Source organism: Mustela erminea, chromosome 14 (assembly GCF_009829155.1).
Source record: "Mustela erminea isolate mMusErm1 chromosome 14, mMusErm1.Pri, whole genome shotgun sequence".
Lineage (NCBI taxonomy): Eukaryota > Metazoa > Chordata > Mammalia > Carnivora > Mustelidae > Mustela > Mustela erminea.
Window position 1 is genome coordinate 58,847,190 of NC_045627.1, and position 26,710 is coordinate 58,873,899.

Consider the following 26,710-nt stretch of genomic DNA (forward strand, 5'->3'; position numbering starts at 1 on the left):
TGACTCTGTCGCAAATTCTCATGAGGTTCAGTCGCGCGTGGGTTGGGACTGTCATATCTGAAGGCTCAGCTGGGGCTGGAAGGTCTGTTTCCAAGGGGGCTCACTCCTTCGGCTGGCAGATTGGTGCTGGCTGTTGGCAGGAGGCTTTCCTTCCTCCCGAACCTGACTGCTTAAGGACCCTCACAACATGGTGGAAGCCTCCCCCCAGAGCAAGTAATACTGGAGAGAGAGCTGGACAGAAGGTATGTCCTCTGTATGACCTCGCCTGTGAAGTCACGTCACATCACTTCTGCTCTAGTCACTCATTAGAAGAAAGTTAAGTCCAGCCAGTGTGTGAGGGGAAGAAAAGTAGACCCCACTTTTTGAAGGGAAGTGTGTGAGAAAACTTGTAGCCATATTTTCTAACCACCACAGTACCTCATAGGATTGTTATAAAGATGAAATGAGTTAATACTAGCTAGTGTTTAAAACAGTGCCTGGGGGCGCCTGGGTGGCTCAGTGGGTTAAAGCCTCTGCCTTCGGCTCCGGTCATGATCTCAGGGTCCTGGGATCGAGTCCTGCATCGGACTCTCTGCTCAGCAGGGAGCCTGCCTCCCCCTCTCTCTGCCTGCCTCTCTGCCTACTTGTGATCTCTCTCTGTGTGTCAAATAAATAAATAAAATCCTTAAAAAAATATATATATATATAAAGTTCCTGGAATATTGTAATTACTACATAGTGTTTGATTGCTACTGCTACAACTACTACTACTAGAAAGTACCAGCCCTTTCCCAGGAGTGGCTTGCTCTCGGATGTCTGCCCTGTGCACAGTGTCTTGTCTCCCTGGGAAGTCTCAGGCCTCCTGGAAAAAGGGAAGGAAGAGCCTTTCTCAGAAATGATCACCACTGTAAGTCTCTCCCTCCCGCCCACCCCCCATCTACCCCACAGCCTGGCTGAGGTGAATATTCAGAGCCATTGGGTCCAGGGTGTGGTGGGAACCCTCCTTGGCAGGATGGCAGCAACAGAGGCAGGAGGAAGACTTACAACCTCTACTCAGGGATAAATGCCCTTTGCATTCTTCTGTAGAATCGATCCCAGTTTTGCAGGAGATACACTGAGCTCGGCAAGGACTTGTGTCTCACACTGGCCAGCTACAGGCAGGTAAACAAGCAGGTGACAGATGGTGGATAGACTACTCACAGGGAGGTTGGCAAAGGAAGCCATGGGCCAGTAAGCATTTTTAGACAAACTTCATAAAATCTTCCAAAGGAAAATTTAAAAAACCACATTCAGAAAAAGTCCTTTCCTCCTGTCTGGTTAAAAATATAAAATAAACAGGCACAGAAGTCATCCCTCAGTGCGGTCTTCCCTTTAGCTCAAAAACTACACTGTTCATATTCACACTCGGCAGATCCTTGTCTCTCCTTCTATCATTTTATCTAGAGCGGGAGAAGCAAAGGAGCATGATAATAATAGTATTTTTTTAGCTTAATACTAATTTTATTATTTTTTTATTATAGTAACATTGACTTATAACATGTTATTAGTTTCAGGCATCCACCATAATGATTTGATATTTGCATACTTGGCAAAAATGATCACCACTGTAAGTCTGTTAACATCCATCACCATACAGTTACAGTCTTTTTTTCTTGTGGTGAGAACTTTCAAGCTCTGCTCTCTTAGCAACTCTTGAATATGCAATACAATATTGGTGACTCTAGTCACCAATGTTGTCCATGATATCCCTATGATTTACTTATTTTATAACCGGAAGTTTTGTACCTCTTGATTTTCTTCACTCGTTTTACCCACTCCACAAACTCCCTCCATCTATTCTCTGAGAGTTTTGTTTTGTTCTGCTCATTTGTCTTATTTTTTTAGCTTCCACACATAAGTGAACTCAAATAGTATTTGTCTTTCTCCGTCTGACTAATTTCACTTAGCGTAATACCCTCAAGGTCCAGCCATGTTGTTGCAAATGCTAAGACTTCATTCTTTATGGCTGAGAAGTACTCTTGGCTATTGTAAATAATGCTGCAGGGAACATAGGGGTTCATATATTTTTACAAATTAGCCGTTTTAATTTTCTTCAGATAAACCCCCAAAAGTGGAATTGCCAGATTATATGGTAGCTAAACTCACTAAGAAAAAGAGAGAGAGGTCTCAAATAAACAAAATCAGAAATGAAAGAGAAGTTACAACTGATATATTAAAAAAACAAAGGATCATGGGAGATGACTATAAACAATTATGTCAATGTATTGGACAATCTAAAAAAATGGATAAATTCCTAGAAGTACTATTGTCTAAGACTGAATCATGAAGGATTAGGAAATCTGAACGGATCAATTACTTGTAAGGAGATTGAATCAGTAATTTAAAACCACCTAACAAACAAAAGTCTGGGAACAGAAATTTCACCGGTGATTTCTACCAAACATTCAAAGATTTAATAGCTATCCTTCTCAAACACTTCCAAAAAATTGAAGGTGGGGGGGAAGCTTCCGAACTCATTTTACAAGACCAGCGTTATCTTGATACCAAAACCAGAGAAGGACACCACAAAAAGAGAAAATTGCAAGACATTATTCTGATGAACATAGATGCAAAAATCCTCAATAAAATATTACCAAAATATTACCAAATTTAACAATACCTGGGTGGCTCAGTGGGTTAAGCCGCTGCCTCCGGCTCAGGTCATGATCTCAGGGTCCTGGGATGGAGTCCCGCATCGAGCTCTCTGCTCAGCAGGAAGCCTGCTTCCTCCTCCTCTCTCTCTGCCTGCCTCTCTGCCTACTTGTAATCTCTCTCTGTCAAATAAATAAATAAAATTTAAAAAAAAAGTGGTATTTATTTCAGGGATGCAAGGATGGGTCAATATCCATAAATCAATGAATATGATACACCACATTAACAAAATGAAGGATAAAAATGATATGATCCTCTCAATAGTGCAGAAAAAGCACTTGACAAAATCCAACATCCTTATGATAAAAAAGAACAAACTGTCAACAAAGTGGGTATAGAGGGAATGCCTCTCAACATAATAAAGGCCACATATGACAAGCCCACAGCTAACATCATCCTCAATAGTGAAGAGCTGAAATCTTTTCCTGTAATATCATGAGCAAGACCTGTTTTATTCAACATAGTGTTGGAAGCCCTGGCCAGAAAAAAGGAAATAAAAGGCATCCAAATAGAAAAGGAAGAAGTAAAACTGTTCCTACTTGCAGAAGACATTTATATAAACTTTATATAAACACTAAAGACTTCACCAAAAATAACTGATGGAATAAACAAATTCAGTAAAGTTGCAGGATACAAAATCAGTATAAAATAATCTCTTGTGTTTTTATGTATTAATAATGAAATATCAGAGAAATTAAGAAAACAATCCCATTAACAGTTGCATCAAAAAGAATAAATTATCTAGGTGTAACTTTAACCAAGGAGTGGAAAAACCTATACACTCTGAAAACTACAAGACATTCATGATGTAAATTGAAGGAGACAGAAATAAATGGAAAGATATCCTGTGTTTGCCATCAAAAGAAATGAAATCCTGCCGTTTGCAATGACGTAGATGGAACTAGAGAGTATTACACCGAGTGAAATAAGTCAATCAGAGAAAGACAATTATCATCTCTCTGATAGGAGGAATTTGAGAGGGAGGGTGGGGGGTTATAGGGGTTAGGGAGGGAAAAATGAAACAAGATGGGATCAGGAGGGAGACAAACCATAAGAGACTCTTAATCTCACAAAACAAACTGAGGGTTGCTGGGGGGAGGGGTGGGTAGGAAGAGGGTGGTTGGGTGATGGACATTGGGGAGGGTATGTGCTGTAGTGAGTGCTGCGAAATGTCTAAGCCTAAGGATTCACAGTCCTGTACCCCTGGGGTACATAATAAAAGCAAAAGATATTCTGGATTGGAAGATTCTGGATTGGAAGAATTAATATTGTTAAAATGTCCATATTACTCAAAGAGATCTACAGATTCAATATACTCTCTATCAAAATTCCAATGATGAACTATAGAGAAATAGAATAAATAATCCTAAAATGTGTATGAAACCACAAAAGATCCAAATAGCTAAAGTAATCTTGAGAAAAAAGGTCAAAACTGGGGTCATCACGATTTCAAACTTTCTCACCTAGTCACAGTAATAATAGTAACTAACAACCATGAGCAATAAATAGCACTCTCACAACGAGGGCCCAGCTGCAGGCGCCGGCTGTCTTGATTCCCAGGAGCTATTGAGGTCAGTCCACCCTGATGACTTCACATCCTGTCCCGTGGACCGAGGATATTTTATAGCTGTGTGCACCTGGGGCCGGAGCCCCAAGCCAGGTCTCACCTGTGGTTTGGCTCAAGGGGAACCCCCCTACCAGGAAAATAATACCAGTTCTTGCTGTTGCCACCAGGTGGGACTTTACAACAAACATCAACAGCAGGAGGTCCCTCCTGGTGAGCCATACCTCTGCTACAGGGGTCTTTAATCTCAACACTACTGGCATTTGGGGGCTACACGATTCTTTATTGTGGGGCTGTCCGGTGCTTTGGACAAGGTCCAGCAGCAGCCCTGGCCTCTCCCTGACTCACTGAATGCCAGCAGCAACCCCTGAGTTGTGACAACCAAAAAGGTCTCCTGATGTCTCTGCAGCCGCAGGGGTGTGTGTGTGTGTGTGTGTGTGTGTGTGTGTGTGTGTGTTGGTGGTTAAGAGCAGGGGCCCTGAGGTCAAACCACTTAAATTTAAATCCCAGCTCAGTGGTGACTTGATGAACACTCCATGATAAACGTAAGGTAGGATGGCTACAGACTGTATCCTCCAAACCAGGACAATTTGAGAGGAAAAGAATGTTCTAACAATAATTTCATAACCAGAGACTGTCTCAGCAAACAAGGGTGTGTGGTCAGTCCTTAAGTCCATAAACGTTGTTGAGCCCTGGATGACTAGTGTGTTAAGTACTTTACGTATAGGAACTTCATTTAATCCCCTCCAGACCCTAAGAGATCAGTACTTATTATTACACTCTTTCTAGATACGGAAGACTGAGACACAAGAAGCTAGTGAGTTATATAGTCGGCGTTCTTTAAAAAAAAAAAAAAAAAAAAGTTTTTATTTATTTATTTTAGAGAGAGAGTGAGAGAGGGAGCATGAACTGGGGGAGGGGGGAAGGGCAGAGGAGGAGGGAGAAGCCAACTTCCCCCTGAGCAGGGAGCCAGACCCCAGGACCCCTGGGATCAGAACCTGAACTGAAGGCAGACGCTTAACTGACTGACTCACCCACGCGTCCCAGTCAGGATTCTGATCTTGGCAGGCGAGTTTCCAAGCCTGTGATCTTCGCCACATGCCTGACGATGCTTGGGCGCATGGGGAAACACAGGGCTACCCAATATCTATCCACTGGACGCCGCAAGAACTACCAGCTCTAGGTTGTTCACGGTTTCAGCCTGGAGCCCACTTACAAAGCCAGTTTTCAGGGGTTACTGTGATAAAAAGCAGACACACAAAAATCACTGTGGAGCAGGAAATGAGAGCAGTGTCCAGTATGATTCCCAGTTCTGTGGCGCTCAACAGATGTGCCCATCCCATTAGGAAGTCACTATGTCTATTTAAGAATGAAACAGAAAATTATTTTTTCATTAATGTTTATTTTCCCAGATGGCTACTAAGCTCATAGGACATAAAGTCTTAGTAAGCCTTTGGACCCAGCTGCTTAGTAAATGAAACTGTCGGGTATTTCTTTTGGCCTGGGGGGTACCATGAAGGTAATGTAAAAGTAGAAAATTCGGGAAAGTTTGCACTCACTATTTTTGCCATTGGAAGAACCTGGAGGGTAATGATGGAGAAGGCCTTCTGGCCCAGCCATCCCACCCTGGTCGCCCACTCTGGGGAAACCCGTCCTGTCCCCGTGGCACACGAGGCCCGTGCTAATGGAATCCACCCCCTGCCCCCACCAACCCGCTCTGTCCTCCTCCCATACACCCAGCTCTCTTTTCCCTCACACAAAGAAAGAATAGACCCTGACCCCAGGCAGTTGCTAAACCCCGTATGAGTCCCTTTCTTTCAATCTCCTGCCCCGTTTCAACAGCGTCAGAAAGCAAACTGGTTGTTTTACGACTTGAATTTCCTCAAGTTTCCAGTTGAACATCTTCCACGGACATGAAATCTGCTCTTTGGGTCGGAGGTCACACTGTCAACACAGGACACAGTGATAAGCAGACTGCATCCCCTCCCCAGGCAGCACCTCAGGCTGGTGTGCCAAGTCCTGAATAAATACACAGACCTAAGGTGCCGCTGGGAGAGGCCTGGGAGTATGGCAAAGGGGAGGGAGGTAGTGGGGGAGGTGGCCGGCCAGGAAAGTTGTCACTGGGTCTAGGGCCACAAGCACATTTTTCTTTCTCATACTGCCTGACTATAACAGAAAACTAGACACTGTGGGGGTGGTGGAAAGATACAGGGTAGGGGAAGGCACTGCTCTTATCACTACCCAGGAGCCAGCTTGGACAAGCGACTTCTCCCTATGCCTGTTTCCTTATCTATAAGGGGACTGGATCACCCAGTGGTTCTCAAATCTGGGTGTCTCAGACACATTCGCAGCCTGTGTGTCGGCCTGAAAAGTGTGGAATGTCTGTCTTTCTGGGGTGCCAAGCTTATTCAAGACTTTTGGGACCTCACTCTTTTTATGTGAAAGCATTTTTGCATCCTTGCTCGTTGCTCAGAATGCAGAATGTACATACATTTTTATTATAGTAACTAATAATTGATGACATTTCAGGAGCAATTACTATGTGCCCAGTGTTCATCTCTTTATTATGATCCTTGCAATTACCCAATGAGATATTTTATTCCCATTTTATAGATGGAAAAAAAAAACCTGGGGAAAGGAGAAATAAAATAATCTAGCCAAGGTCACATGTTACTAAGCAATGATAAACGATTCCCTCTCCCCCAAAAAGATCTGGGCCCATTGCAGAAGTGCTTTGGAATCTACCCCCAGTCACCTAGATAGGGCTTCTTTGATAAGTCAGAACAACATGGATCTCCCAAATGATCTCCAAAGTCCAGCTCTGACACTCCTAAGTCAATTTTATTTCAATGCATTAAGGGTTTCACACACAGGGTACCCTTGGAGGACGACAAAAGCTGGGGAGGCCCTGCAGGGTCTCCAGGGGTTTCTCTAGGTGGGGATTCCCGGCCCCTCCAGCCCTCCCCCATGAGTCCAAGGGCGTGAGGCCACCGCCGAGCCCGGGTGTTTCCAGAACGACGCCTGGCACTTCCTCGTTCCCGCGCGCCCCGGGCTCAGTGCGCAACGCCCAGCGCCGGCGCTCCTGCGGCGGGAGGGGGCCAGAGGGGAGATGTCGCAACCGCCTCCCTCCCTCTTTCCCCGCCTTGGCGCTCAGTCGCCTCCCAGATGAGCGCGCTCGCAGACGGCTGCGGGCCGCCCGGGCGCCCGGCATGTCCCCTGAGTGCGCGCAGGCGGCGAGCACCGGATCACCGCGCAGCCTGGAGCGGGCCAACCGCACCCGCTTCCCATTCTTCTCCGACGTCAAGGGCGACCACCGGCTGGTGCTGACCGCTGTGGAGACGGTCGTGCTGGCGCTCATCTTTGCGGTGTCGCTGTTGGGCAACGTGTGCGCTTTGGTGCTGGTGGCGCGCCGACGGCGCCGCGGCAACACCGCCTGCCTGGTGCTCAACCTTTTCTGCGCCGACCTGCTGTTCACCAGCGCCATCCCGCCCGTGCTGGCCGTGCGATGGACCGAGGCCTGGCTGCTGGGCCCGGTCGCCTGCCACCTGCTCTTCTACGTGATGAGCTTGAGCGGCAGCGTCACCATCCTCACCCTGGCGGCCGTCAGCCTGGAGCGCATGGTGTGCATCGTTCGCCTGCAGCGCGGCATGCGGGGTCTGGGGCGGCGGGCGAGGGCCGCGCTGCTGGCGCTCATCTGGGGCTACTCGGCGCTATCTGCTCTACCCCTCTGCGTCTTCTTCCGCGTGGTCCCCCAGCGGCCCTCCGGCCAGGACCAGGTGAGCGCCGGGCGGTGCGCGCCAGGCAGGTGTCTGGGGCGGGCTGGCGAGCGCGGATTCCACGGAAGCGATGACCCGGGGCAATGAGTAACCAAAAACAACAGAACGAGAATAGGCAATTTGTTGCGTTTAATCGTTGTGTCCTTGTGCCCAGTGCTCTGAAGTTTTAGCTCTTGAATTTCACTGCAGCAACTTAGGTCCCGTAAAGGCCCTTCAAAGCCTTGTAAATAGAGTCCCCCAAATGCCTGCAAAGTTTGCTCTTTATGGTGAGGTTAGTGCAATAAGCGGGGAGTGTAGGAGCCAACCAGATGGAACTTTGAAGATCCGGAATGGCTAATGGCACTCGTGTATATTGAAATCTGCTCTCTCGCAGGGTGGGTGCTAGCATACATCCACTTGATGTATGAGGAAGCTGAGGCCCACAGAATGACTTGCTCGGGGCATCTCATCCTAAGTGCGAGGAGGAGCTGAGAGCCTGCTCATCACATTCAGCCTTGGCTGGGTGAGGGTCCTGCTTTGAGAACCCAGGAGCAGAGAGCCAGGGAGAAAGGGCAGCAGAGACCCAGGGGCCCCAGACCCGATGCTGCCACTAGGGGTGTTGTAATACTTTCCTGGGGCCTCAGCTTTTCCAACTGCGAGAGAGAAGGATTGGATTAGACCACAGTATCTTGCCTGGAGCCTTGCATGGTGGGTGGCTTCAGAGCATCCTAAGCGCCCAAATGTTGGGCAGATTCCGGAGGCTGGGAGATGAGCTTTCTTCTGAGCTGTGTGTTCAGAGTTGTCATTAGGATCTTTGTGGGGGTCCATGACCTTAAAAAAAAAAAAGTTCTCCAGGCAGTGCATGACATTGGCTCGGGTCACTCGGGTTAGGCAGTCCAGAATCACGGTCCAAAATTGTGGTCCCCATCTGTTCCTGCTGTTGTCCCACTGCGCTGTTGTGGAGTTTGTGTGCCGAGATTCAATCCCAGATGCGGCACCTCGGGCCGGCCGGGTGGACAGTGGCCGGGGTGGACAGTGGCCAGGGTTCTGGCTGTCTTCCCAATGGGCTAGGTTTTCTGTGCCTCATAGGGAGGGACAGAGAAAGAACTTAAGTCTGTGCGCCCTTTATAGAGGCAGGTGTGAGTCCTGCTCTGGGCTCAGCCTCTCCAAAGGTTGCCCCTAAGTGGGTTTTCCCACCCCTCCCTTTCTCTACAACTCACTGGTTTTCTGGCCTGAGCAAAACTGTCACAAACCACAGTTCCAAAGACAGTCCTGCTCAGTGACCAGAAGGAAGTGAGAAGGTAGGAAGGTAGGTGAGATGTGACCTGGAGGAAGATTTCCTGCTGCATAGGTGGGTGTCTGAGCACAGGATGCCTTCCTGCGTATGTGCTCTGGGGCACCGATGCAGATGTGGGCTTCTCTGGGGGTCTCCCAGACCCGTCTCTTACACAAGCCTTTTAATGGCATGTGAGGAGAAGTCTGCAATCCATGTAAGCAGTCTCTCTCTCTCTCTCTTTTTAACACAAATCAGACCTAAAAGTCTCTTTCCTAATTGTTTACTTTTTGCATGGAATACATTGTGGGGTTTGATTGTTTTGTTTTGTTTTAAGGCCTTGAATGACTAATAGGCAGGAACCATGTCAGGCCTGTGGCACTTGATCAAAGAACATGGACGCCTGTGGCCATGCCCCCTCAAGTGGGGGCCAGGATGGCGGGGTTCAGCTGAGAGTGCCCATTGCCAAGCTTGCCCATCAGGGTGCCATCAGCATAGCAGACCAAGGACCCTAGTGGGTAATCCTGTCCTCCTCAGCCCAGATGTACTCGAGAATCAAAGTGGATCACTCAGATGCTTCAGAAATAAATGAAAGACCAGGCCTCACCCCAGACCCACTGGATCAGCTGGAGGCTAGGTTTTGCCATCAGTCCTTTGATTTTTTAAGTCATTCTTTCACTGAATAACAGTATTTCTGTATTTTTCACAGAACTTGAGGGACTTTTCCCCATTTTTTTCTTTCCTTACAGAAAAAAAATGACACTCGGGAAATTAAAGATCTAATAGAATATATCTTCAGGATATCTTAGGTTCCCAGACAAGTACCTTGCGCCCCTCCCTTTTACAACTGTTTTAGGTACCCTTGGACTTAACTGGCAAATAATGGTAAAAAAGTGAGGCTCTTGTCCCCTCCCAGACTAAAACTGCTTGCCTACGTGGACATAGGTGGTGGTTTGAGCGAGAAGGCCTTCGCTCAGATGGAGGAACTGCCCTGTTTTGTGACCTGTATTTTACTTCTGGTAGGGTGTCTCAGTGGTTGGAGCCCCCGACGGCACTCCCATGACCAGAACTGAGCTGTGAGGGGCTTCCATGGAGACTTATGTCATGGTTCTCCCTTGGAGCGGGCATGCAGACCCCTCTTGTATTAATGCCGAAACACCTTCTTGGTCATAGAGCCTTTGGGGAGGGATTGGGCAAAGCCACTGGGAGAGCCCTTCAGAAGCACCTCAGGAGACTGAGAGCTAGGCGAGTTGGCCACAATCCATTAGCCCTGAAATTAGTAGACATGGAGCAAGGGAGCTTGTCATGAAAAACCAGATGGTCCTTTTGAACTCTCCATCCTTTTTGTCTTTTCCCGACACATGCACCTGCCAATAAGCCAAGAAATAGAAAAACTGCCCAGTTCCTCAAGGGCTGTGACCTGAACATGGAGGAAACAATTCATTTTATAGGTGAGCAAACTGAGGCTCAGGGATTGAAGAAATAAGTTGAAAAGAATGAGAAACAGGGGGAAAAAAAAAAGAGTGTGGCCATTAAAAAAAAAAGAGAAGGATCTAGGCTAGACTGAACAGAGTCTCACATTTAAAATTAGCAAAAGCTTGTTTTCTTAATCCTCTATTCCCAGCTTCCTGTCTGTAGATTCTGCCCGCCCCTTCCTACTTGGACACTAAATACGGAGGTTTTTGGATGGGGGACACTTTCCGACTCAAACCACCGGCTGAGGGAACTCTCTAACCTCAAGCACACACTGGCCGCCTCCTCTTGAGGAGCATGAGCTCGGGAAACAGTGCCTCACAGAGCTTTCTGCCAGTTTAGTGCCCCAGCTCCCGAAAACGGGAACATGAGTACCTTCGTCCATTTGGGCAGTGGGTGCCTCCCAGTCCAGGGTGACCAGCCTCCCTCAAGCTTCCCTGTAGCGAGGATGAAATGATAGTCATGCTAAAAATGCTAGCTAATTTCATATTCAGAGTGTGGGCTTTGGAGTCCAGCATTCTGAGTCTAAATCCCATCTCTGGCATTTAGGAGCTGTGCCACAGAGGCAAGTGCCCCCCACCTCTGTACCTTCCTTTCCTCATTTGCAGAATGGGCATGATGACAGTAGAGCCTTATAGAATTGCCGTGGGGACCAGGGTTCAGTGAGTGGGCCAACGCCTGGCACATACAGAGTTAAGCACTCAAGAATTGGTAGCTATTATTAGTTTCCTTATCTTGGGTTACAAATATTTTAAACATTCTTTAAATGGTGTAATTCTTCTGACTGCCGTAAAATAATAGACTGCCATTTTAAGAGGGTGGGCACATTCTAGCAACTGAGACATCTCAGCCAGCTCAACGCAGCCTGTTCCAACAGGATTCCTGCCTCTGTGTGCTGTGGCTCTGCTAGGGCACTGACCCTCATCAGCAGGTTGGGGGGGACTGTCCACCCTGGCCAGAATGTGCTGCCTGTTCACTGCATAAACATTTACCGAGCACCCCTCCCTGCTGCCCGCACCACGAGTCACGTGACCAAGATGGCATCCTGTTCAAGGAGGTGCACGGATCGACAATGTTGGTGGTCTCAGACCCTGGCCCAGTTTGGTTCTCACAGAAACCCTATGAATAGGTGTTGGTATGTTCATTTTCCGAAGAGGGAAATGCCTGAAGTCACGGAGCAGGCAAGAGACGGAACTAGAATTTAGCCCGGGGCTGTCTTTCTCCCTGTGTCTTTTCCCGCAAGTTCACACTTCCTTAGGAGCCCTCTGTCTTACAGCTCTGCCTGCCCCAATTTACTACCAGGCCTGAACGCTGTCGTGTCTCTGCTGAGTGTGAATTGGCTGAGGAGAGAAACACCGTTTGCTTGCCTTTGGTATTATTAGAGGATACCTTTAAGACAGAAGAAAGTTCCTCTCTCGCATTGATAAATTCTTCCATTTCTGTTGGGAAGCTGGTCGGCAAGGGGATATTCACTGGGTTTCCCACTTCCTTAAAGTGATCTTGAGTCCTCCGTTTCGTTCAAAGAGGTGGAGCAGGGAGACTGATTTACAGGGGATCCTCAGGGTTACGCCGAGAAGCATCATTAGAGGAGCTGGCAGGAAACAGCTGGCATCAGGTGGCATTTCAAATAAGTCAGCCAGGGTGGAGAGGGGTCCGCATTTGAGCAGTGCCTAGAGATAGATGCCCCATCCACAGGGGAGTCTTCTCAGAAGAGAAGGAGTGATATCTTAGCTGTGGGTGAAGATGAAAGGCAGTTGGATATCCCCACGGATGTCGGGAATTGGAGGGACACTGCAGGCATGACAACACATGTGTTGGCAAGACATGGTGCTGGAAGGAGTGGTGGGGCCAGATGGAGAAGGCCAGGTATGCCCCTTGAGGGAGGCATACGAGGTGAGAGACGGCCTGGCCTGGGAGGGGTGCGCTAGCGAGACTGAGTTACAGGGGTCTGTTGGATAGCTAGTAGGGCAGAACTTAAAGGTTCTCTCTGAGTGGGGAGGGAGGAAGGAGACAGCAGAAAGCCCACACTCAGGTTGCTGGCAGCATAGGGAATGGTGACTCCATGCCCCGAGTCAGTGATGGTGGGAGACGGAGCCTTCTGGGGTGGGACATCAGAGCTTGACATGCCTGTGAGGCATCCTTCAGAGATGTCCTCAGGGCACAGGGGCCAGTCTGGGGTTTAGGAGAAGACAGGGCTGGAAAAAGCAGCCGTGTCTTGGAAAAGAAGCCATGGAAATGGATGAGATTGCCCGGAAGAGGTGGAGGTTGGGCTGGGGATACAAGTCACCCTTAACTATACTTGACCCTTGTATGTGGCCTCCTGCCTTCCTCCCTCCTGGTCCCAACGCTGAGCTCCAGCTTCCCTGTTCTGACTGAAGCCCCAGTCCTCCAGGCACAGCCGACACAACCCCTGCGGATTGGTGCAGTCCTCTGTGCTCGCCTGTCCCCGGTAGCTCTGAGCACTGGGGCTCCCTGCCCTGTATTGAAGATTCTTACACTTCTCTCTCTCCCTGAGCACATCAGGGCCCCCTTGAGGGCTGGGGCCTCACCTTGCCCATTCTCACTGTGGCCTCACAGTGGTGCAGACACCAGGGCTCAAGTCAGGAGTGGTTGAACAAACCAATTAAAGGACAGCCATTGAGTTGGCTAGCCCTGCTTCTGTAGCTCAGCGACAAAGCAGGCCTCGCCCTTTGGGTTTTCAAATTTCCTTTTTTAAAATCAGGAAGCATTTCAAATGTGCAGGAAAAGTATAGAGAATATTACAAGATTCACATCTCCACCTTCCAGAGCCGACTTACTACCACGCTCCCTCCTCAGTTACAGCCCAGGAGAGAATACCTAGGATCAGAATAACCTAAGTCAGATTTTCCCACAAAAACAAAATTATAATATCAGGCCAGCTCTCTGACTGTGGACCTGGTGCCTGTTGTTAGATTTTTTAATGAGGGTAAACACTGCACTTCATACCATATAAAGCTTTCTAAAGAGCCTATAAATCCGTCATTCAAGTCCACACGTGCCAGCAGTACCATCTCTTCCGTCACGCACGGGGGTGCTGTGCAAAATTCGCATCTTCCTTCCTTCTCACACTCTGTGCCTGGAGTGAGTTCCATGAAGGTAAAGGAGCATCTTCATCAGTCATGAAACTGGGGAACTTCCTGGATGAGTTCCTTGTTTTTCTTGGAAGAATCGCTGGTTAGGTTTGCTAAACTAGCATGGTAATCTGTGTTTAATATTTGATCCTCATTTCTTTTAAAAATGGACTTCTACCACCATTTTTTTTCTAAGTTAATATGGGCACATTCTAGAAAATTCAGATAAGCCAAAAGAGCAAAAATAACGAGTCCCACCTAGAAATGGACACTTAACTTTTTGGAATGTGTCCTTTCAGTCTTTTGTCTACGCATATGTGTGTGGGCGTGGGCGGGGATGTGTACACAGGTGTCTGTCCATTCACACCTACGCATTTTCCTCAGCAGCGCAGGGCTAATACAGGCAGAGTGTTTGGAGATCGACTTCTTTGTTCCTATCGTAGGGAGGACATCTGGCTCTATTGTTACACATTCTACAAAATCCTGTTAAGCCTGGAGAGATTTCCGCAGACATTTTGAAGAAGGCTTTTGGAAAGAGGTGGAAGCCTTTGGGGGTTTTAAGAAACGGTTCTGGGGTCTGTTTTTCTGCCCTCCCTGTACATTTTCCTAGCTCAAGTATAGACATCAGAGACCAAGGCACATTCTGGACTGGTATCCATCTCTTTAACATGGCTGCTTCCGTGTATTTGCTGGTCCGTGTTGCCCACCAGCGTAGTAGACTGAGGGCATGGTGGGCAGAGATCATCTCGAGATAATCACCACACTCAGTACTCAGAAGTTCCTTGAGAGACACGCATTTCTTTCCAGTCACCACAATGGGGAGAGATCTAATGCACTTTGTCCCCTCAGGCATGGACAGTGGGGATGGGGATGAAGGAACAAGTTTTTGGAATTACTAGTACATTTTTGAACCATCTAAATGAGATAGGAAAAGGAAACAACATTCTTACCCCCCTTTCAAGGTACAAATACGATTAAAGTATTCTTCCCTCCTTGACTTGCCTTAAGAGTTTTCTTGGTAGGTCCCTGGATTTCTTTTTATAACCACTTAGCTCTCTGGGGAAGATATTACATGATTAAAAAGAACTACACCTTTAGTGTCTTAGGCTCTTGGTTTAGGAAGAGGTTTCTAAGCCTTAGTTTTCGTCTCTGTGTAATGGGAAAAATAATAACATGCATTTCAATATGGTTGCTGTGAACCTTCAATGAGATAATGTATGTAAAGTGCTTCCTAGCATAGAATAAACGCTCGGTGAATATCAGACTTACTATTTTCTGTTAATACCGTACAGGAAAAGAAGGGCCTCTTCGTTTGTTTTTGAGTTTGAGCACCCAGTTATGATGACTCTGACAAAAGTTCTTTGCCTCTGCTTAGGGCTCAATACATGTTGCCTGAATGAATGAGTGAATCCCACGACTACAGTTCGTTAAGATGCCTTGTCCACCAGAAGTCAATAATATGCTCTTTTTACACAGGATGTGCTCTTGAAAGCCTGTTCTATGTGTTAGACATGTTTAGGACAACTTGATTTCTGTATGGTTTTATTCCTACAGTCAAGCCGACATGGGAAATTTGTGTTTGGGAGGAGAGACAGACAGACAGATCTCTTTTTGTTGACCTGTTTATTCTTTGGAGGAGATTATTGTGGCGGCTCCTGGTAATTATGTAATAAGGTCCCCACATGTTTTGAGGTTGGTAATTAGTGTCAAACCCTTAAATTCACAACATACTGACAGCAGCAAGATCACCAACGAGGATTTTTGGCCCCATTCTGGTAGTTTTCCATCTTGAACGCCGGAGACCTGTGTGGGGCTGTACTGTGCCATGCTGTTTGGGAGAGACCCGTGAGGATAGAGCTTCCAAGTCTGGGCCTCAGTATTGTCTTGGGATGAGCCGTGGCTTTCTTTGATGCAGCTAGACACATTTTAGACATTTCCACGTCCCTTAAATGAACCTTCGTGCCTTAACATTGTTTCTGGTGCCTTCAGCCGTCGCAGTGGACTGCATTGCAATGTCATGCCTGTTTCTCTATGCTTGTGCGCAGCATGTCACTTCCAATCTATGTAACCTCTTAGGGCTCAGGTTGTGATTTGTGAAGTGAGGGACTTGGCAGAGAAGGCTCAAGGGCTTTTGGCCGCTTAGTCCAGGCAAGTGGAAAGAGCACTGGGGCTGGAGTCCTGCCCAGGAACTAACTTGAGCTGTTACCGGTGTGTGACGTCGGGATCCAGCTGCATCTCCTGGAGAACAGGCATAATGACTGTGGTTATTCTGAGGGTCAGAGAGAAGTGATTCGTAGCTTGTTTGTGTGGGCGCGGGGGGGGGGGGATGCTGAGCTGTGCTGTCACCCTAGCTGCATCGTGCTAACACCAGTGTAATGGTGTCGGGTACCCTCCTACTGGGACTGAGCTAAAACCAAATAAGTAGCCACCATGGAAATGACATTTTCCTCCTTCTTGTGACAGGAGATTTCGATTTGCACACTGGTTTGGCCCAGCATCGCCGGAGAAATCTCCTGGGATGTGTCCTTTGCAACTTTGAACTTCTTGGTGCCAGGATTGCTCATTGTGATAAGCTACTCCAAAATTTTACAGGTATGTGTGTTTCGAGCACCATAGCTGAACTCCACTGAGGCTGGGATGTTTTATACAGAATCAGCCTGCCAGGTCAGAAGTTACCTTAGGGTTCACACCAGTCCAGTCCTGGCTCCCTACCCAGGTCTGCCCCTCTGCAACACTGTGGGGCAAGAGTTTGGCTTCTTCTTTTTTTTTTTTTTAAAGTGATATCTTTGTGACCACTATTAAGATTTTTATTATTTTGCTGACCACTAGAGTAATACAAAGCTCATTATAAAAAATTAAAGACATATAGAGAGGTATAATGCAGAAACTAAACATCTACTCCCATTGTTAACAGTTCAAAGTACATTTTCAGGTTATTTTTCTTACAAATTTACCTATATACATGCTTTGATGCCATGTGCGTATATATGTTACATATATATGATAAACCATATAAAATGGTCAAATAGCAACCATATGTCATGGTGTAAAACAATGTTTGTTTGTTTCAGATTTGAGATAACACTATCTGTAATTTCCTTTTCCGGCTTAATACCAGATTGCAATATCTGTCCATATTTGTTTTTATATCTCTGCCTCATGATTTTTAATAGAGTCATGGTGTTCCACTGTACGGATGTGACATAATTTATTTTATGGGCTTTGGGTTGAGTCCCTTGATATCCCATTACAAACAGCAGTATAGTGATGGAGAATGTACATGTCTAAAAACTTTTCACTGCAGTATAAGATACATCCAGGAAAGCAAACCTGGCATACAGGCACAGCTCACAAACTGACCTCATTCCTAGAAGCAGTTCCCAGAAACAAAATGAGAAACAGAACATTACCAGAAGATCCTTCCCAATTGCTACCCCACACTTCCAGAGAAGGCACTTTTGCAAAGTATGCTAAACCAGGAAGTGATCTCTACCTTTGAAGAGTGAGTATGTCCAGAGACAATGGAGGGGACCTTGCTGGCTTGGCTCCCGCCTCTGGACGCAGCCCATTCACACGGCGCCGGCAAATGGCATGTGTTCATGCTCATCTCAGAAGGTTTAATGCAAAACCTTGAGTCCTCTTGGAGGTTTATAGTTGTTGAATCTCGGTTTTTATCGCATACTACAGGGCCCCTGGCAAATGAACTTATTGAAGTGGGGCCTTGTAGGTGCCGCTTGGTCTCTGGGCACTTTTATGGCCCTTTCTTTGTAGCTGAGGATCTGTAAGCTTCTTAAATGCTCAGAACCCAAAACTAGGCCAAGCTCCATCCAGGTCTGCTGATTCTGGGTCCTGTGGGAGATGGCCTGCCATGCTCTTCTCTAGACTCTTCCCCACCCGTTGACTTGTGATCTGCTTCAGTGACACCGAGCCTGGGGCTTGCTCAAGGGTATGAGGCAGATTCAGGCCTGGAGTTAAGGTCTGTAACATGCTTGCAATGGGGACCCAACATGTGTGAATGCTATGTCAGTATGAGCTGTCATTACCTTAAAAGAAAAGGAGTAAGGGGAAGAGGAAGATACAATTTAGAATGAGTTCTTTAAAAATTATTTAACAAATATTTATGAAATACTTACAATGTGTCAGGAACAAATTCATTTAATCCTGTTAAGAATTACAGATGAGGAAACCAATACACAGAGAGGCTAAGTAACTTGCCCAAGATCACACAGCGTAAAAGCAGCAGGATCAGGATTTACACTTGAGCAGTCTGGTCCCAGGGTCCAACACTTTAATTCCTCAGATGTTTGCTAAGGAGCTGTTCTATTCAGCGTGTTGGTGGGGAGTGGAGATTGGTCAAGAGTGAGCGGGTCACATTCTTGATCCAGAAGGAGCTTTAACCCAGAAAGGGGAGGGGCAGATAGACAATGGTGCTGTTGCTCAATGCTATGAACCCCTGGTACTCTGAAGGGAGTGGTGCTGGGACTCAGTGTGAAAACACACAGCAAACCGTTGAGTGCCCTGCAGAGGTAGGAAGTGAATGAGGGGAAGGAGAGGGAAGAGGAAAGGGCCACAAAAGGCAGACAGGGAGACAAGAAAGGTCTCTTCTAATACCTGGGTTTTTGAATCCTTGCTGTGTGGCCTTTGGCAAGATACTTACTTTCTGTGAACCTCAGCTCCCTCATCTGCAGAATGGCGATGGCTCGGACAGTGCAGGATTGTTGGGAGACAGGTCAGAAACACTGCTCTTCCTCATACATGCCAACACAGGACTGCCTCAGGACCTTTGCACCTGTGATTCCCTCTCTTGGATCTCTATTCCCCCAATTTCTGTGTGGGCCACTCCCCTGCTCTAGAAGGTCTCTGCTCAAAAGGCTCTTCCCCAGAGACCCTTCTCATCACTCTCTAATCCTTTACTACCTGGATTTATTTCTCTTCAGTGGACTTATAACCCCTGTTGTATTCCATTTATGTGTATTTATTTGTAAGGCATCCGTTTTGCTCATTAGACTACAACTCTATGGGGACTGAGACTTTGTTTTGTTTCCTGCTGTAGCTCTGTGACTAGCACAGAGCCTGGCTTATTCATTATAGACACTCCGTAAACACTCACTGAATGAGGAAGAGGCAGACTTTGGGTCACACTGAAAGGGCTTACGGTACTGTCTCTTTTTGCACAGAGGGAAGATCACCGAACAAAAAGTCCTAAGACCATGATTCTAGTCCAAGCTTTATCAGTGTGTGACCTTAGGCAAGTCATTTAACTACTGTGGGCATCAGTTTTGTCGAGCTAGATAGGCCTCAGTGGATTGTTTAACACAATAAAATGAGAGTATAGATATGATAAAAATTTGAACAGGCTGCTAGCCTTTAACTGGAAAGAGATCTAGCATTGTGATTTTGAAAATCACACCAATGCAAATAGAAGACTTAAAAAAATTTACCTTCCACCCCACCAGCCAAACTTACTATTGCCTGTTTCCCGGGAGGACTGTGCTGTTTGTCCCGGCTTTGGACTTGTGGGTTTGCCGGGTGGGGAACTCGGAAGCAGGAAAGCTGCCAGATGGATGGAGTGTCTGCACGGGCCCTCATTGCTCCCGTCTCTCTCTCGCTGAAGATACTCATAACTCAGAAACATCGGATCAGCTTTTCAGCTGAGATTCTTCTGTCAAGATCGTAACTCTGTAAAATGAATTGAACATCAGTGTTAATCAGCTGTTTTCCTAGAGACACAACTAGCAAATCATCAGAAGCCAGAGGACACGTAACTCCACCCGCCACCCCTTTCCCTCCTCTGGCCTGTCAGTGTGGCCTCTGACTCAGTTTCCATGTATGGGCCTGAGAAGTGCCTCTTTAAAGTCACCCTGATCTTTTATTCCTCTAAAGCAGCATCTCCCCGAAAGCCCTCTCTAGAGTGCCATGGGCTGCTAGATGTTTAAAAAGGGGTCCATGACCCCATGAGTTTGGGAAATGCTGATTGATCAGGGCTAAGTGGGTTTCTTCACTGCAGGACTTCTGAGGGGCTCTATGAGGCTCACGTACTTTGAGAGTCTCCAACACAGGAATAGAGGAGGCAGCGCTGAAAATCCGACCACAGACCCCCTTTCCCCACAGAGCATCTCTCTGCACTGACGCCCTGTGGATCTCCTTTGGGGAAACTGCTCGAATGTCCCTGCCCCGGGGGGTGCTTCTGCCCGATGCAAGGACTGAGAGCAGGCCTCAGCAGGGCTCTTCCTCCCAGAGCTGCGCCACCAGCTCAGGGCCACGTTACCCACCCTTCTGCCTTCCCTCCGTCCTCTTTCCTCATGACTCAAGTGTGCTATACAACCTTTGGTGGATTTTTCCAATCAATACTTTCCCAGAGTACTAGTCTCCTGGTCACTCCCAAGTGCCTTCAGTGAGGTGGTTCCTTCTAGCTCGTGGGGCTTAGTTTACATCATCCCCCAGCAACCAACCACTGCCACGGCGAGATGAGATGCTTCTAGCCCTGGACCGTGTGTACAATTCTTGTTCCCCCTCCTCATTCTCCATGTATACCCTAGAATGGAAAGCAGGGTAGATAGGGCTCCCTACTTTCTTGCTGACTGTGCAGCACCTGTAAGAGTACGTGACACACGGTAGGGGCTCAGTAAATGTTCGCCGAGTGAGTATCTGGCTTGAAGCGGACAACCCTCCCCATCTCAGCGCTCACCTGGGAAAGGAACTCCGTTTTAGCTAAACATGAAGGTGTTAGGTTGTGAACATGCAGCCCCTTCTCCACATCCGGCCCTCACACAGGAGCCCTTGAAGGAGGGCCAACCCCCTGGGCCTGAGCTGTGTTAGTGGGGACCCACGTCTCCCTGCACCCACTCGGCAACCGTGGTGTGGAGGCACAGAGTGGCAGAGATGTGAGGTGGAGAGAAGTTTCCCTTCGGATCCTCACACGGGTCTGAAGGCAGTGTGTCTCAAAAGGACAGTTTACAAAGTGACACTTCAACGAACTGGGAGAAAAATCCCAAATCTGTCGCCCTAAATTGTTTTAGTCAGCAGGACCACCTGGGAGTCCTAGTTTATGAGAAGTGCGGTTTTCGGGCCCACTCAGACCCACAAAAGTGAACATCTGACAGGGGCCCAGACACTTGCCTGATGACTTGGACATGGGGGCCACGGACCATATTCCTGGGAACACTGTCCTCTCTCCCCACAGCCCCACAGAGAAAAGCTCAGACACCACCCCCTGAGGTGTGCTTCTCCCCGCCCCCGCCTTTGACCATGAGCCCTGAGCAAGTTACTTCACATCTCAGAGCCTCCATCTCTTGTCCCCAAAATGGAGCAATGACAGAGCCTACCCCATAGGCCTGTTTCAAGGATTAAAGTTAACCGTCAAGTTAGTCGAACATTGAATTTCTCCTGAAACACATGAAGCGTTCTGTGCAATGACAAGACATTTTAAAGCCTGGGTAAAAGTTAACTAGTCTCGTCATCAAACGTGGGAAGGGGAGCAGCAAGGAGCCACACCGGATTATAATAAGCCCATTTTCTTCTCACTCCCTGAAAGCTGTGGGAACCACAGGCAGAGGAAATGGAAGCATCAGTCATCGCTAAAAACAGACCCAACCACTTACCCACTCAGACCTTGAGTCAGCCCGCAGAAGCCCTGGGGCAGCCTAGCTCCCAGGGAGCCTGTAGTCCGCTGGTGGTCAGAGGTAGCCTTGATGCAGCAGCGTCGGCCACATGACACAGGTCACGTGGCAAGGGCCACGTGAGTATGTGAAACAAAGCATGGCGGGATGCCACGTGGGAGAGGAACCAGGAAGCCTTCTTGGTCTTGCTGGCATTAAAGCTTGGAACTGTAGGTCAGGCAGGAGGATTTCCATTGGCGGAAATAGTAGAGCGTAGGAAGGAGCTAGTTTAAGATGAAGAGCATGGGCTGGAGTCAGACGGCCCAGCTTTGAAACCCAGCTTTGTGACTGCTTAGCTGGGTACGGCTGGGAAGGTTCCTCAACCTCTTTGAGCCTCCGTTTTCTCCTCTGTAAAATCAGGATCATCAAAGCACCTCTGTCACAGAACTGATAATGTACAGGGCCTGGCACATAGTAAGTGCTCGATAAATAGGAATTTACATCAACACCACCCCCCAAAATATGTCTAAGACACTGTATGCGGAACTCTAGTCTTTTGGCCAAGCCATGTGGACAGCACAAACGATGAGACTGCTGTTGGAATCGTCCCTTACATGAACACCCCTGTGAGGGGACAGTCCCCTTCTGTGGGTCGGTCTCTATGTAGCTGGGGGTGGTGCCAACAGATCCCACTGATCAGGTGATCATTCCCAAATGGCCCACACCCCAGGCATCGTTTTCAGGCTGATTCCTGGCCGCAGCTGTCTTAGCAAATGAGCAACCTCCTATCTCCATCAACCTTCTATTGCCTGCACCTCGGGGGCCTGTGGCAAGACTAGGATCCATTTCAATTTTTCCTGTAAAGGAGAGGAACTAAATGTGGGGGTTCAGTGCATACTTTCTGCCCGACTGGCCATACCCTCATGCCATCTCCACTGCCCCTGTGCCACCCGGCAACTCAGAGGGGAGGGGAAATGGACAGTGGTGTGTGCTGCCATTTCATTCAGTACCTCTTCCCCTAAAAAAGGCAAAATAAATAAAATGCCCATCAGTAGGGGCCTGGATAAATCCTGGTACAGCCAGACTCTGGAACCTCTGGAACCACTGACAAGATAACAGGAATGAGGGGCCTTCTCTCTGGTCAGATATGGAAGGAGCACCAATATAGTGAGTGAACAAGAAGGGTTAAGAATTGGGTGTGTGGCTTGGTCCCATGAGTGTGCAAAGCAGAAGTATAGACCGTGAGTGTTCCCATGGCCAGGCATGTGTGTGAGAGCAGATCACTCCCAGAAGGACATCCAGGACTCTGGTCACTGATCTTTTCCAGCCAGTGGAAATGAAGGGTACAGGAGGCCACAGACCTAACATTTTTATTTTTATTTTTATAAATTAAAAAATGATTTATTTATTTATTTATTTGACAGACAGAGATCACAAGTAGGCAGAGAGGCAGGCAGAGAAGCGGGGCGGGGTGGGGGGATGGGAAGCAGGCTCCTTCCTGCCTGATGCGGGGCTCCATCCCAGGACCCTGAGATCATGACCTGAGCTGAAAGCGGAGGCTTTAACCCACTGAGCCACCCAGGCATCCCCAGACCTAACATTTTTAATTTGACCTGCATCAGTATCATATTGGTTGACTTTGTACTGCCTTTGTACATACTGCTTTTATACATTTCCTTACTTATCTTTTTCAAAAAGAAAAGAAAAGAAATAATGAGGGAAGATGTGCATCTTACTGGTTTGGGCTGCATCACAAAATATCACAGGGGGGATGCATTCAGACCATAGCAATGTGCTTCTGTTCATTTTTTTCCCCCTTCTAGACCATCCAGTTTAGCCTTTTCACTTCTCTGCATCATTTCCATTTATGATATGGATGACTTTCTGCCTTCTTTTTGGGGAACGGGGGTTGGCCAGTTCCCCCACTTCCCTAGAGCATCCTGAGCACAGGCAGCTGCCAGGCCGCTGAGACATGTGCTCCCATTCCAAGGTTCCAAAACCAAATTGTCCCAGGGCAGCAAGGATGGCAGATTCCAAGGATGGATACTTTGCTCCTCCAAAGTCGAACTCCCCAACATCCTGCAGTAAATAGTGGTCTGGCTCTGTTTTGTGTTTCTGCAGATCACAAAGGCGTCAAGGAAGAGGCTCACAGTGAACCTAGCTTACTCGGAGAACCACCACATCCGTGTGTCCCAGCAGGACTTCCGGCTCTTCCGTACCCTCTTCCTGCTCATGATCTCCTTCTTCATCATGTGGAGCCCCATCATCATCACCATCCTCCTCATCTTGATCCAGAACTTCAAGCAAGACTTGGTCATCTGGCCTTCCCTCTTCTTCTGGGTGGTGGCCTTCACATTTGCCAACTCAGCCCTGAACCCCATTCTCTATAACATGTCACTGTTTAGGAATGAATGGAGGAGAATTTTTCACTGCTTCTTCTACCCGGAAAAGGGAGCCATGTTTACAGATACGTCTGTCAGAAGAAACGATCTGTCTATTATTTCCAACTAATTAAATTTTCTCCATAGGCAGAGTGGATCACCCTCTGGAAGACCATAACATGTTTTCAAAGGGAATTAATTTCCAGGACTGTCACATCCATGTAGCCTGCTTCAAGAAAGTGTAACCTATGCAAACACACATTTATAGCACCCGTCAATTAAGGGGTGATCGTTCAGTATAACAGTTTTGCCCTATATAAAAATGTTTTGCTGTGGGCTCCTTTTAAATAGGAACTTTTTTCAGTATGTTTGTAATATGATTGAGTTTAATGAATTTTTATTTATAACTTCAGCAATCCCATCTCTTACGTGTAAAGCTGGTTTCTGAAATGAGTCTTGGAAATGATCCAGGGCCCAGATTTCTCCTTGAAGGTGTCACGGCCATCTAGGTACTCCCCTCCCCAGACGTGCAAGGCCTCAAGACCATTCATTAATGTCAAAAGCACTTGAGGAATTTCTAAGGAATAATTAAAGGTGACTTTAGTTTTTCACTTATAAGAAATGCCACGGACCCCTTTAGGAAAAGCCATGTCATGAAATCAGAGAGGAGAAAGGATGATTCAAAACACTGAATGTGAAAGCATAAGAGATTCCCTTCACTAATCCCTCTGCCAGGTCCTCTTAAGTACATGCTGTGGTTGGACAGCCACGGACCCTACCCTTATGGAGCTTACTTACCTTCTGTTCGGTGGGGGGTGAAGCCCTAAACAGAAGTCCGTAGATAATATAAATAGAAGTCCATAGAGTGTGGAGTAACGTCATGAAGAAAACAGGACAATGATGGCTATTTGGATGGGGTGGGGAGGGGTCTAGGAAGACCTTTCTGGGGGATGATATGTGGGCCAAAATGTAAACCACAAGAAAGAGCCAACCATCTGAATCCAGGGGAGCGGGGCTTTGCAGACCTTGAAGACACTGGTCCTGGTGCAAAGGGGCTGGTGTACTTGTGGGAGAGAAAGACGTTTGGTGTAGGGGAAGCAAACTATTGACTGAGCTACAAACTGTCCTTTGTGCCAGGATAGAGGGGTGCCCTGCTGGAGCCCATTGATTAAAACCAGAGAAGGTACAAGGCTGGACCGAGTAGGGTCTGGGAGGCCACATAGGGAGTTTGTTGTGTTCAGTGGACAACCACTGGAAGTCTGCAACTGGAGCCTGTTATGACCCAACCTGTATCTTTAAATGTGACTCTGGCTGCTGTGCAGGAAATGGACTTTGAGGAGCAAGAATTTATTTTTTTTATAATTTTTTCTTTTAGATTTTATTTATTTATTTGACAGACAGAGATCACAAGTGGGCAGAGAGGCAGTCAGAGAGAGAGAGAGGAGGAAGCAGGCTCCCTGCCGAGCAGAGAGCCTGATGCGGGGCTCGATCCCAGGACCCTGGGATCATGGCCTGAGCTGAAAGCAGAGACTTTAACCCACTGAGCCACCCAGGTGCCCCAAGGGGCAAGAAGTTAAAAAAAAAAAAAAAAAAAAAAAAAGACCATTTAGGCGGCTGCTGAAGTGGAACAAGAGGAAAGTCAGAGGGGGAGGTGGCCTTCGTGGGCCTTCGTGGGGGTTTGTGAGAAAGGATCTCAGGACTACTTTGGGGAGCAAGCACGATTTACTGATGGACAGGATGTAGAACGTGGGGAAAAGAGAAGATTCGAGGGTGACTCCTGACAGTGGGTGGATGGCGGGCCAGGCCATAAAAATGGGAACGACTAGAAGAATGGTAGGTGGGAGAACCAAGAGTTTTGTTTAGGGGTTATAAATTTGAGATCCCAAGGAGATGCTAATGGAAAGTAGGCCGTTGGATGCAGGGATGTGGGACTTGGGCCAAAGATACAATATTAGAAGTCATCGGGTAGTGTTTATAGGTCTTTGGTTTTATGAAATATCCCTGAGACAAAGAAACCAGAGCCAAAGAGGAGCTGTCACTTGGAGACGGGGCAGTGACTGGCATGTGCAGCAGCTTAGGATCTGGTACACAGTAGGGGGTCAACGAATCTTCGTTGCAGAGTCAATCAGTGCGGGTTGCTGTCACTCACAAGGTTTCTTGAACAGCTTGTTTCTGAAGTGAGAGTTACGGGGATCACAAGCTTGAGAAAAAGAAGACAGATTTTTTTTGTTCATCTTGGTGCATTAAAGCTGTTTTGTGAAGTGAGGTGTGGCTATGTTAATAGGCGTCTGGGATCGTCAAACCGAGGCTGGAGAGTCTGGCCCAGAGACCCTGTTGTCCAGTGTGAACAGCGGGCAGAGCGTTCCCATATCCAGATGCCTATCTCCCTGCTTTGTTGCTGGGAGAACAAAGCACATCGAAGCGGGGGGACCCAGGGTGCCCTTGGCTCTTTGATATGCCAGCTTGCAGACAGCGATCTCTCCGCACATGCACCCCGCCCTGCTTCCTGACACCTTTCCTAGCTGTCAGCCTGGCCTCATCGCCGGGGTTGCACGGCCTCTCAGTGCTCACACCGAACCCTCACCACACCCCATCAGGCAGGTACCGTTTCCCCCTATTTCACAAGAGTGAGGCTCAGAGAAGCCACATAAGCATCTCCAAATCACACAGCTAATATGTATCTGAGCTGGATTTTGACTTAAAACCAAGACTGGTACCAAAACCTTGATGCCTTTTCCAGATAAAGCCCCAAGGCTCCCAGGGGCTCCCGAGGAATGAGGGCAAATGGCTCTGCATGCGGTGACATACTGAGTTCGTGGTGCCACCGATGGTGTGGACACTGGTGATCCCCCCGGCCCCGCTACTTCTATCCCCAGCTGGCCTCTTTCCTGCACTCCAGCGGGA

The 26,710-nt window shown here is 47.7% G+C and overlaps 1 protein-coding gene and 1 long non-coding RNA gene across 3 annotated transcripts; one reads left to right on the plus strand and one right to left on the minus strand.

Moving 5' to 3' along the window:
- The first annotated feature begins 7,297 nt into the window (after positions 1-7,297).
- On the plus strand, positions 7,298-24,859 carry FFAR4 (free fatty acid receptor 4). Of its 2 annotated transcripts, XM_032313383.1 has the most exons (3): positions 7,300-8,010; positions 16,291-16,419; positions 23,547-24,859. In XM_032313383.1, exons 1-3 carry the CDS (start codon positions 7,444-7,446, stop codon positions 23,934-23,936), a joined length of 1,086 nt encoding a protein of 361 aa, XP_032169274.1. In that variant the 5' UTR covers positions 7,300-7,443; the 3' UTR covers positions 23,937-24,859. The 2 variants fall into 2 exon arrangements, with proteins under 2 accessions (XP_032169275.1, XP_032169274.1); XM_032313384.1 differs by lacking the exon at positions 16,291-16,419 and having other exon boundaries at positions 7,298-8,010.
- On the minus strand, positions 16,413-21,527 carry LOC116573317. Its single transcript, XR_004278705.1, has 3 exons — positions 21,429-21,527; positions 19,294-19,506; positions 16,413-17,870 (listed from the first exon to the last, which is right to left on the minus strand). It is a non-coding gene; the product is annotated as an uncharacterized LOC116573317 (long non-coding RNA).
- Positions 24,860-26,710: the final 1,851 nt, after the last annotated feature.